We start from the raw sequence: 12,019 nt of genomic DNA, 5'->3' as shown, positions 1-12,019 counted from the left end.
AATAGGGCGGAATTAAGGACAATACGTTCCTATGTCAAAAATTTAAAGGTAATGATAACTATGGTAAGGTAAAGGTAAATAAAATGTAAATCTTTGTACAACACATGCGAAACGGTAATTCGCAACTTGTGTCGATTTAAAACGCTCCCTTCGGTCGTGTTTCAATTTATCGCCACTCGTTCCTACTTTTCGTACTTCTATCGTAATGTTCTATTATATGTCAGGATTCTCTGTAGATATGGCATCTGACAATACGTATTTACCTGTTGAATAATCGGCTTATCGTGTAGGTTATTAGGCAACCTATACACTATACTTAATATTAGGGTTCATTTAGACGATGAGAGGATTCGCATGCGAGTTTCATTACATTGCGGGTTTTGATCAGTCGGGTGAATTGAACGTAACCAACAGTCCGCAATGTAAAGAACTAAAATTGCATGCGAGTTCGCGCGCCGGCTAAATCAACCCTAAGTCTTAATTTATTAAAGTATCGATAAGTTTCCCAATCACTTACCTTCCTTAGTATTGATATAAAAAAACTAAATTTTAGTAATTTGTCACAAGTTTTATTTATATCACAAAACCAACATATAATAAATGCAGGGTCGTCACATAATAATTTTTTTTTTTAAATGAATGTAGAACTGGTAAACGGAGGCAACCCTATTGGCTTGTCACACGGTTCGGCGCTCGCGGCTGTTAGCGTTTGATCGATGCGTTAATGCCTCGACGTGTTGAAACACTGCTAATGGTTCATTCAGATTCAGGAGCTTTGAGTGGAATAAGGGTGCTAAATAACGCATTGGAAATTAGTAGAATCATTAAGACCAAGGTTAACTTACGGCTAAAATAGACATGAGATGAGAGTTTTAAAAACCATCTTAACCCAAGGATGACGCACACTAGACCGGGGCGGAGCTTCAAGCGCTTCGTTTTCTATGAAATGCACCCCGTGATCACCGATCAGCCGTCATAGAAGGGTCGCCTCGGCCCGGGCCCAGACGGGTCTAGCGTGAGTCATCCTTTAACGAGTTCTTCGCAGACATTGTTTGATTATGTAGATTTTGGCCTATGATGAGATCGGAGGTTAATAATAATATACTCGTATGTTTTATTCTAAAAAATTCTCCACAATTACAGTGAAATATTGTCAATCCTCCAACAAAAGAATCTGAGATTTCAAGATTAGTAAAGGATCCTGACCACTCCAAGATACTCCTAACAAATACAATAATTAATACAGCGGGGTAACGCTGCTAGTGTGATGGGGACCTTTGGACCCGGCATGGCTCAGAACGGGTTTTAGTTTCAAGTTTTATACATATGCATGTATACATAATATGTAAAATATTAAATATAATTAAATGCTTATGAATTTATGATACGTTTTGGGTCAATAATGATTGGGTCTAGTTTTGATAGTAGATTGTTTGATTACAAGCATTGGATATGATGGTCATATTTGTTCACGTGACAGCGCAGTGTGACAAAGACAATGTACACCCGATTCGAAATTTAAGATACGTCAATTAATAGATCTAGAAACGATATCGATTAGATGTGTCAGTGTCAAAAGTAACGTTTTTGTTTACTTCTCTTTCAACCATGTGTTGTCAATTAATTGTCAATAAATTTATTTACTTACAATATAATAAAATAAACAGAAAAATCAAACCTCTCAATGCCAGTGAGTCGCGGATGACGGTACTTCTTGGAGAACAGCAAGCCGCCGCCCCAGGCAGCCTGTGGACAACACATCAGTTAAATATGCATGTTTCTTTACATTGACGACCGGTTTGGCCTAGTCGGCAGTGACCCTGCCCCTATGGTCCTGGGTTCGAATCCAAATATATCGAGTACAAATATTTGTTCCTGAGTCATGGTTGTTTTCTATGTATTTAAATATTTATATATATTTGTCTGAGTAACAAAACTTCCGTGAGACACAGACATATTAAATATCTTGGTACGTTGGGAGGAGCTCGCTGCAAAGCGGTCATCTTGGCGGTCTACCATCTTTGAATCCATCAAGTCGTTTGAAGAAAACCGCCTCGCGACACTAGACGTAAAACGCCAATTACGCAAGGAAAGGCCTAAGCCCTCCTACGTATATACGTACAACACAGCCGGTCAACTCTACTGCCGTGAATGTGACAGAGTTTTTAAAAACAAGTTTGGCCTGGCCAGCCACATAAGAGCTCATAAGAGGAAAATCCCTTGATTGCTGAGGTCGCCGTCATCGAAATCGATGTGGAGGACTATATAAATATCTCGGTACGGAGTGAAACATGTCGAGCGTTTTCGACTTAAAATACGTGAGTGACCCGTTCTTAAGATATTTAATATTATTTGTCTGAGTACCCATACCCGCAACACAAATCTTCTTGAGCTTACCGTGGGGCTTAGTCAATTTGTGTAAAAATGTGCTATAATATTTATTTATATTATTGATGCTACTAAACTCCTGCTTCGTAGGCAGGGTCACTACCGCCTAGACTAGGATACCATCGTTGCAAGATAGCTTACATAACGTAAACGTACTAGTGCTCGACATGCTAATGCCCAATAAATGTCACCTTGCTGTCACCTCTATTGACAATAACTTAAGTTTCAAGATGACATGTACTGGGACCGCGTTGAGCACGAGTACGTTTACCTTATACATATCTTGATTGGTAAAATGTAAATCAATTATTACGAGATGTGTGTGAAGGTACTTACATCGACGTGCATCCACATGTTGTATTTCTGGCAGATGTCGGCGATCTCGGGCAGCGGGTCGAACGCTCCCAGCACGGTGGTCCCGGACGTCGCGTTCACAAAGAACGGTACCTGTTCGAACACAAACATTAAAGCAAACATGTCGTGGCGTCAATAAACTGGAGAGTATAGGTGGGTCATACAGAAAACTGTGTTACGACTTTCCTGTAGAGAGTGTGTGTGTGTATTATTTCATGTGTCTTTCTTCCATACACAAGAGTTAAGGGCTATAAAGGTGAATTTTCTGATTTAACCCTTATCCACGAGAAAAGGTCTTCCTTTTATTTTGAGAACTATGATAAAATCATTACTCGTACATACTTACATGCCCGCAAGCTGTTAACTATTGCCCACAGGAGAGAAAACTAGTGTGTTCGCGCGAACTGTACATTTTTCCGTACAGTGAAAAAGTGTCACGTTGTGGACATATCTCCTTGGTAACGTTGTGGACGGATCTCCATGCTAACGTTACGGCCACGTTTTCTTATGACGTTATCACGCAAAATTATCGTCCATAAACCGACTTCACAGACAACCATTTTTTTTACACGACTGCCCAAAAAAAAGAGTGTATTGTTTTCAGCGTTCATGTTTGTATGTATACCGGGTGTGGCCTGTAATATGAGCAAAAAAATTTAACTGTAGGCTGTACTCCTCATACTGACTAACATTTGTTCAGCGACTTTTAAAAATAACTTGTGGTTTGATTTTTAATACACTTTAAAGTTTATTCTAAGACGCAATGTATTGCGAATTTTATTATGTTAAAGGCATGACAAGCAACGTCAATCACAATGATATGGCGTGGCGATGGCGTCCATTGAAGATAATATTTATTTTGTATGAAAAGTAGGAAGTGTAAATACTTCATAATATTTTAAAGTTGTTGAACAAAAGTGTCACCGTTTGAGGAGTACGATCTATGTTTTAGTTATTTGCTCGTGGTACAGGCCACACCCGGTTTGTGTGAGAATAAATATACGTACGTTCCCCTTGTCCTTATGCTCGCGCACGCGCCGCTCCAGCTCGGCCGGGATCATGCGCCCGCGCTCGTCAGAAGGCACGGAGATGCAGTAGTCAGCCCCGAGGCCGCAGACCGACGCGCAGGATGTCACGGAGTAGTGGCACTGGGGCAATTACTTACGTTCCCCTTGTCCTTGTGTTCGCGCACGCGCCGCTCCAGCTCGGCCGGGATCATGCGCCCGCGCTCGTCAGAAGGCACGGAGATGCAGTAGTCAGCCCCGAGGCCGCAGACCGACGCGCAGGATGTCACGGAGTAGTGGCACTGGGGCAATTACTTACGTTCCCCTTGTCCTTGTGTTCGCGCACGCGCCGCTCCAGCTCGGCCGGGATCATGCGCCCGCGCTCGTCAGAAGGCACGGAGATGCAGTAGTCGGTCCCGAGACCGCAGACCGACGCGCAGGATTTCACGGAGTAGTGGCACTGGGGCAATTACTTACGTTCCCCTTGTCCTTGTATTCGCGCACGCGCCGCTCCAGCTCGGCCGGGATCATGCGCCCGCGCTCGTCAGAAGGCACGGAGATGCAGTAGTCAGCCCCGAGGCCGCAGACCGACGCGCAGGATGTCACGGAGTAGTGGCACTGGGGCAATTACTTACGTTCCCCTTGTCCTTATGCTCGCGCACGCGCCGCTCCAGCTCGGCCGGGATCATGCGCCCGCGCTCGTCAGAAGGCACGGAGATGCAGTAGTCAGTCCCGAGGCCGCAGACCGACGCGCAGGATTTCACGGAGTAATGGCACTGGGGCAATTGAAAGTAATCAATTAATACAAGCTGGATATGGTCATTTTACAAGGAATAAGTTTATGAGGATACAGGAGGAGACAGCGCTGTCTGGCTTAGTTTTGTACTATACCTATATATTTAGGTATTTTCTCCAAGGCAATCTCACCTGGTCGGAGGTGAACATGACGAGATGTCCAGGGATGCTGGAGAGCCCCTTCTCCTTGTACTGCGGGAACATGTTGTGCCTGGCCGCCAGGAACGCGTACAGGTTGGACACGGAGCCACCTGTGAACAACATAAAACTTAGTAAAGACTTTTTCAGTTCCACAACACAGACAGAAGAGGAAAGATGCTTGGATACCTGCTACGACACGATGAATTTATCAAAAATATCATTGAAGGGAGAGTTGAGGCAACGAGACGGAGGGGAAGACCAAGGAGAACGTTCGTAGACCAAGTAAAAGCTCAACGTCGTGTCGTATTATTAGGCTGTCAAGGAGAAGGAGAGGTCGCTTTTCGGTGAAGGAAAACATCGTGAGGAAACCGGACTAATCCCAATAAGGCCTAGTTTACCCTCTGGGTTGGAAGGTCAGATGGCAGTCGCTTTCGTAAAAATTAGTGCCTACGTTAAATCATGGGATTAGTTGTCAAGCGGACCCCAGGCTCTCATAAGCTGTGGCGAAATGCCGGGATGACGCGAGGAAGAAGAAGAAGGAGAAGGCAGAGGACATGCATGGAAATCGCTCCACCGACAAGAGTCTAACTCTTAAATAAGTAAATGATGATGAGCTTTTATTACATTCACCATTGCACGGGAACGGAACACTTTTTACGAGCCCAGATATTTTGTTACACACCGTAAGTTTTTTTCTATCCCTTCTTAAAGCACCGCTGATAAAGATAAAGTTATATTAGATTATCCGTTATAAAGACAGTCATTTGAACTTGTATACACCGCTACGAGTATATATTAGATACTAGCTTTTTGTAAACAATGATTGACAACTTTTGGAACAATTGGAAGCCTATAGGCATTTTTGACAATACAATCTTCAAGCTTTAACGGGTACCTGCAATTTCTTTGTCTACCCCGAACATTTTTATAAGCTATTAATTTGGGATAGCTTAGTGGTGTTTTATTTATATCTCCGTTGACATTTGCTGGGACGTCAGTCTTTCCGTGACCACAGCTGGTGCAACTCAGTTGAAACGTCTGAATTTAAGGTAAAAACAATGAAATTATATCGCGGTAGACCCGTTTGTGTCATTAAATATGGATACAATCTTCACTTACCAGGGGCAAGGATGGAGTCCCCGTCGCTCCACCCGATCATGGCTCTCATCTTCTCCAGCACCACATTCTCCATGAGGATGAAGACGGGAGCTATCTCGTACGTAAACATGTTGGTGTTGGCGGCGGCCGTCAGCCACTCGCCGGCCAGCGAGATGATGTCCAAGCCGCAGGACAGCTGGTTGAAGAAGTGGGGGTGGCCTGAGGGCAAGGGGGAAGTTTTGATAAAACTTTAGGCACTGAGAGGAAACACAGCCAGCGTTATGGGATCAATCCCGCAGGCGGAGCTTTTGGCCGGCCGTTTTGGTGTTCTTTTTATAACTTCGTTAGAAATTTTTGTATAGTAGTAGTAGTAGTAGTAGTACACTCTTTATTGTACAAAAAGACATTAAAAATAACATACAATTAGCAAGAAGTACAAAGGCGAACTTATCCCTTTGAGGGATCTCTTCCAGTTAACCTTTGTATATACATAAATGTGGGAGTAATTTTTGAGTAGTTCTTTATTTTTTTTAAAAAATGTTTCATTTTTTCTTTCTTCTAGCTCCAATTTAGTTTTAATATAGTTCTCTAATTTAGTTTAGTTTTATTTAATATTAATTGATATTAAGTTAGTTTTTTAAGTAAGTAAATAGTTTTATTTATTATTAGTAGTTTTGTTAATTTAGTTTTATGTATTATGTGTTAATAAAAGCACTTTCCGCTTATAAGTATTTAATAGTTATTTTTAATACAGTTGCTCAAGAAGTGCTACTTTACGTAGCTGTTTAGCGTGCGGAAAGTTGGTTATCTCGAACTAGTGCTTTTTACTTTTCCAATTTTTTTAAATTTATACTTGTTCCAATTCACGACTACTTATTGATGAGTGTTAATATTAGTTTCCTTTAAACGTCGTAATCAGCATAAAAACCTACCGTTAATGTAAGAATACGAAAAATATTACATATTTCATATTTAATTACTTACCTCTTCATCATTATAACACGTTTAATTTTTAATATTCAATATTGAAAATTCCGTTCTTAATAAGTTGACTGAATGGAACGGAATAGCTGTCAAACGCCCATAGATATAATATACTTAAAGACGACGTCTAACCGAGCTGTCACTGTTACCACTTTTGTTTAGTGTACGATTAACAATGTTTTTCTTATTTTTTCGCAACTGTATTAAAAAACGTCGTTCGATACACGTGCGGAAATGTCATTCTTCACTCGTCCCGAGTCTTGCCACTCGCCTGCGGCTCGTGGCAAGATATCTCGGTACTCGTGAAGTAATGACATACCTTCCGCACTAGCATCGAAATGTACTATTTTTTTACAAGGGGGCAAAGTTGTTGTTTAACCGCTCGTGCTAATATTGATACCCGAGCAAGCGAAAGATTCCACAATTGAACCACGAGCGTAGCGAGTGGTTCGAAAAATGGAATCTTGAGCGTTGCGAGGGTTTCAAAGCACGAGGGATAAACAAAATTTGCCCCAGAGTGAAACACAAAATTTTTCACCACCTGAAGCAAATATTAAATGTAAAATATCAAACAAAATCAAACCAAATCAAATCCAAATGAATGTTATTAAATATTTATCATCCAAAATCATCGTTTAAAAGTAATTTCTACCAGCAAACATAAGAAACCAACTCAAAATTTGCATTTGATTACTTTGTCTCACATGTGAGTAAAATGCAACTTTGCTATCAGTTTTTGAAGTGCAAAGTAAGCCTTTCCGAGCTGGTGTGGTGAAAAATAGATTGTCTTTCATGTAAGATTCATATGAGTTAGATGCAACCCACAAAATTGTTGACGGGGCCTTTATTCAGAAGCCCGAAGCCTTTTGAGTTGCGTAAAAAGTACTAGAGTCAATAAAAAGCTCGTTTCGGGACTTAAGACTCGTAAGTAGTGCAGACTGGTAAAATTTTTTTCAAAATTAGATTCTAAAGACGCGAATTCCCACTATCATTTCGGCGGCTAGCCTTATTTACAAGCTTTGAATATCCCTTCTATACAATATACGAAACAGGGCTATAACCGCGAAAATCGAAGTTCGCAAATTGCAGGCATTTTTCTCTGTCACTCTAATTACGCCTTCATTGGAGTAAAAGGGAAAGATCCCCGCAATTTGCGTATTTCGGTTTTCGCGGTAGCCCCTCAGTTACCGAAAGGTCTGGGTACTTTAGCCCTTACTGTTAGACCTTCATGGTTTACTTAGATATCGATGACTAGAGGAATGTCACATTTGAGTTTAGTTGACTTATTGATTTAGCTATCAAATAAAGCACGTATATATTTCTATATTATTATTTAATGTAATTAGAGATACAACAGAATGGCGACGAGTTATGATCGAATAAAATAAAAATACATACAACGGAAATAATAATACGAAGGATAACATCACTTGCTTCCGATGCGGAAAAGAAAACCACAAAGCTAATCAATGTAAACTGAGAAATAAATTATACTGCAAGAAATGTTACACCAAGGGACATGTACAGTCAGTCTGTTTCCAAGAACAAAAACAACTTCATATGGATAGTGACCTATCATACTACGAAAGTGAAGAAGAAATATACGAAATAAAGAAAATACATAATAACTCATCTACAGACAAATTCAACATTACACTTCAGATAAATGGAAAAATGCACACTATTGAAATGGATACGGGAGCTGCAGTTACTACATGCTCTAAAGAATACTTTGAAAAGAATTTTAAAAACGTGAAACTACAAAATACACATATAAAGCTACGTGCATACAACAAACAAATAATGGAACCTATTGGAATATGCAAAGTCAAAATCCTATACAAAAATAAAGAGATTGTTGGAAGAATATTCGTAATCAATGATGACGTAGACACAGTCGTTGGAAGAGAATGGTTGAGAGCGTTAAATATAGACTTTGACATAAAAACAATTACGGAAGAAGATGTTACAGAGAAAGAATTTAAAGATAAACTGAACAAATTATTACAAGATCATGAAGAGCTATTTTCGGAAAAAGTGGGAGAAATTAAAAACTTTAAAGTTGCGTTTAAGTTAAAAGATGGTACTATACCTATATTTCTGAAGCCACGTCCAGTACCATTTGCTCTTAAAGACAAGGTTGAAGCCGAAATAGACCGATTAGAAGAAGAAGGGATAATAGAAAAAGTAACGTATTCTCAGTGGGGCACACCAGTAGTTCCGGTGATAAAACCAACTGGGAAGGTACGCTTATGCGCAGACTTTAGAGCTACATTAAATAAAAACCTGGAAGATGACAACTATCCGATCCCTAGAATAGAAGAGGTATTTTCGAAACTTAGCGGCGGGAAATACTTTTGCACGCTAGACATTAATCAGGCGTATTTACATATGACGACGAATGAAGAAACAGCCGCAATGCAAGCTATTAGTACATGCAAAGGCACCTACAAGGTGAAGAGGTTAATGTTTGGGGTTAAAATAGCGCCGAACATCTGGCAACGATACATGGACCAAACCCTGCAAGGAATGAAAGGTACAGCCTGTTTTTTCGATGACATTGCCATACAAGGACGCACATATACGGAACTACTACAGAGAATCGAGGCGGTATTCCAAAAATTACAGGAATGCGGATTACATGTAAATAAAAAGAAATGTCAATTTTTCCAAAAGTCAATTACATACTTGGGACACACGATAAATGAAAAAGGCCTTCATCCAATGCAAGATAAGGTAAACGACATTAAAAATAGTACACGACCTACAGACGTATCATCGCTCCGTACTTTTTTGGGGATGATTAATTACTACCAACAATTCATTCCCAATCTTGCTTCAAAACTAAATCCACTTTACAAGCTGTTGCAAAAAGATACCAAGTTTGTATGGTCAAAAGAATGTGATAAGATTTTTAATGAATTGAAGGAAGAGATATGCGGGGATAAAGTATTAATACCATTTCATGCAAATTTACAAGTGACACTTGCCACAGATGCATCACCTACAGGATTTGGAGCGGTTTTATCACACATTATGCCAGACAAGACGGAACGACCTATCGCTTTTGCGTCAAGATCTCTATCTAAAGCAGAAAAAGGGTACAGTCAGCTAGATAAAGAGGCGGCAGCACTGATATGGGGACTTAAGAAATTTTTCCAATACTGCTATGGACGAAAAATTACATTGATCATCGACAATCAACCATTAGCACGAATACTACACCCTGAAAAAGCGGCACCTGCTACTACTGCGATCAGACTAGTACACTATGCAAATTTTTTAGCAGGTTTTGATTATAATATAAAGCTGAGAAAGACGACTGAACATGCAAATGCCGATTATTTTTCAAGACTACCTAATCCTACAGATACAGCAAAAGATACACTTACAGATGATGACGCGTTTTACTTAAATCAAATATCAGAGATGCCAATAACCTTACAAGAAATAAAAGACGCTACAATGAAGGACTCAGAGCTACAAAAGCTTTACATGGACATACAGTCGGGTAGAGACGACCCTAATCGACTTCATGAATTCTCACTGCAAAACGGATGCATTTTCTATGGAATAAGAATTGTCATACCTAAGAAGCTACAACCACAAATATTAAAAGAACTTCATACGGCCCATACAGGTATTGTTAAAATGAAAGCTTTAGCCAGAAGCTACATTTGGTGGAAACATATTGATACGGACATTGAAAATACGGTAAAGAAATGCAAAGTATGTTGTTTGATGCAGAAGAATCCAACCAAAGTACCAGTACATACTTGGGAATATCCGAAAGAGCCATGGAGCCGAGTACACATAGACTATGCCGGACCGTTTATGAACCATTACTTTCTTATTGTTGTGGATGCGTATACAAAGTGGTTAGAAGTAACACCAACAAATTCAATTACATCAACAGCAACAATAAATATTCTTAAAAAGCTATATACAACATTTGGACTACCAATTACGCAAGTTTCAGACAACGGCAGACAGTTCCGGTCAGAAGAAATGCAAAGATTTCTCAAATCAAATGGAATCCAGGCTAAATTTACTGCTCCTTTTCATCCTTCGACGAATGGCCAAGCCGAAAGATATGTACAGACAGTAAAGAGAAAGCTGAAAGCAATGGCAAATGAAGAGGGTACATTACAAGACAAGCTATATAGATTTCTAATGATGTACAGGAAAACACCAAACAGTGCTACGGGTTTGAGCCCAGCAGAAATGATGTTTAAAAGATTATATCGGACAAGGATAGACTTAGTCAAGAGAGTACCAGAGATAAGGATGAAAAATGATAATGACGACAAGATTGTGAAAAAGGAATTCAGAAGAGGTGATAGAGTTCAAATAAGAATGTACGACGACAACAAGTGGAAATTTGGAACAATTACGGAAAGAAAAGGGAAACTTCACTACGAAGTCGAAGTAGAAGGAAAATTACATCAGAGACATACAGATCAAATTAAAAAGACGTCATGTAGCGGTGATGTTCCATACGTCTATTTACCCAGGCCAAGTTCACCTATCACAGAGCCTACACCAAGTCAACCGTATGTGGAAACAACTGCACCCCCAGAACGGGTTAATGATGCACAGAATGTACCGAGCCCAAGTACTAGGCAAAGCGGTGTGTCTGACGTAGGAACCTTACCTATACCCATGGATGTAGCACCAGAACCTCCAACCCTAGATGAGACACAGGCAACTACATTGCCAGATACGGTTGAGAACTCTACAGAGCCCGTGCTACGCCGGAGTACAAGAAATAGAAAAGCACCAACACGTCTCAATCTCTAACCTGACTTTGAATCTATTAACGAGGGAGAGTGTTAGACCTTCATGGTTTACTTAGATATCGATGACTAGAGGAATGTCACATTTGAGTTTAGTTGACTTATTGATTTAGCTATCAAATAAAGCACGTATATATTTCTATATTATTATTTAATGTAATTAGAGATACAACACTTACAAAGTTACTTTTTGTCCACCCATGAAAATTCATTTAATGAAATAATAAATTCTTAAAAAGGCCACTAAACGCTTACACGCAAACTGATTAATTATATAATGTAATTTTTAAGAATTTATCAATTCAATAAAATGGGTTTTCATGGGTGAATAAAGTAACCTTGTGGAGCTAAAGAACCCCGACCTTACGGTATGTAAATTAAATTATATTTACCCACGATTTCACCAGAAGAATTGAAATGTGACGAAAAAGAATCGTTTACAAAAAACAATAAGCAATT

General features: G+C 39.8%; 1 protein-coding gene across 1 annotated transcript in view; it reads right to left on the bottom strand.

Annotated features, from left to right (window-relative positions):
• The window catches only part of LOC134677142 (glutamate decarboxylase), an 87,860-nt gene that overhangs the window by 15,279 nt on the left and 60,562 nt on the right, over positions 1 to 12,019 (bottom strand). Inside the window, exons 6-10 of the mRNA XM_063535601.1 lie at positions 5,802 to 5,999; positions 4,674 to 4,792; positions 4,382 to 4,522; positions 2,725 to 2,835; positions 1,679 to 1,746 (exon numbers count right to left, since the gene is read on the bottom strand). Coding sequence (XP_063391671.1) covers positions 1,679 to 1,746; positions 2,725 to 2,835; positions 4,382 to 4,522; positions 4,674 to 4,792; positions 5,802 to 5,999 — 637 coding nt within the window. The remainder of the gene's footprint in view (positions 1 to 1,678; positions 1,747 to 2,724; positions 2,836 to 4,381; positions 4,523 to 4,673; positions 4,793 to 5,801; positions 6,000 to 12,019) is intronic.

Source organism: Cydia fagiglandana, chromosome 25 (genome assembly GCF_963556715.1).
Source record: "Cydia fagiglandana chromosome 25, ilCydFagi1.1, whole genome shotgun sequence".
Lineage (NCBI taxonomy): Eukaryota > Metazoa > Arthropoda > Insecta > Lepidoptera > Tortricidae > Cydia > Cydia fagiglandana.
Note: the sequence above shows the minus strand (reverse complement) of the source record. Positions and strands in the feature narration are given on the sequence as shown.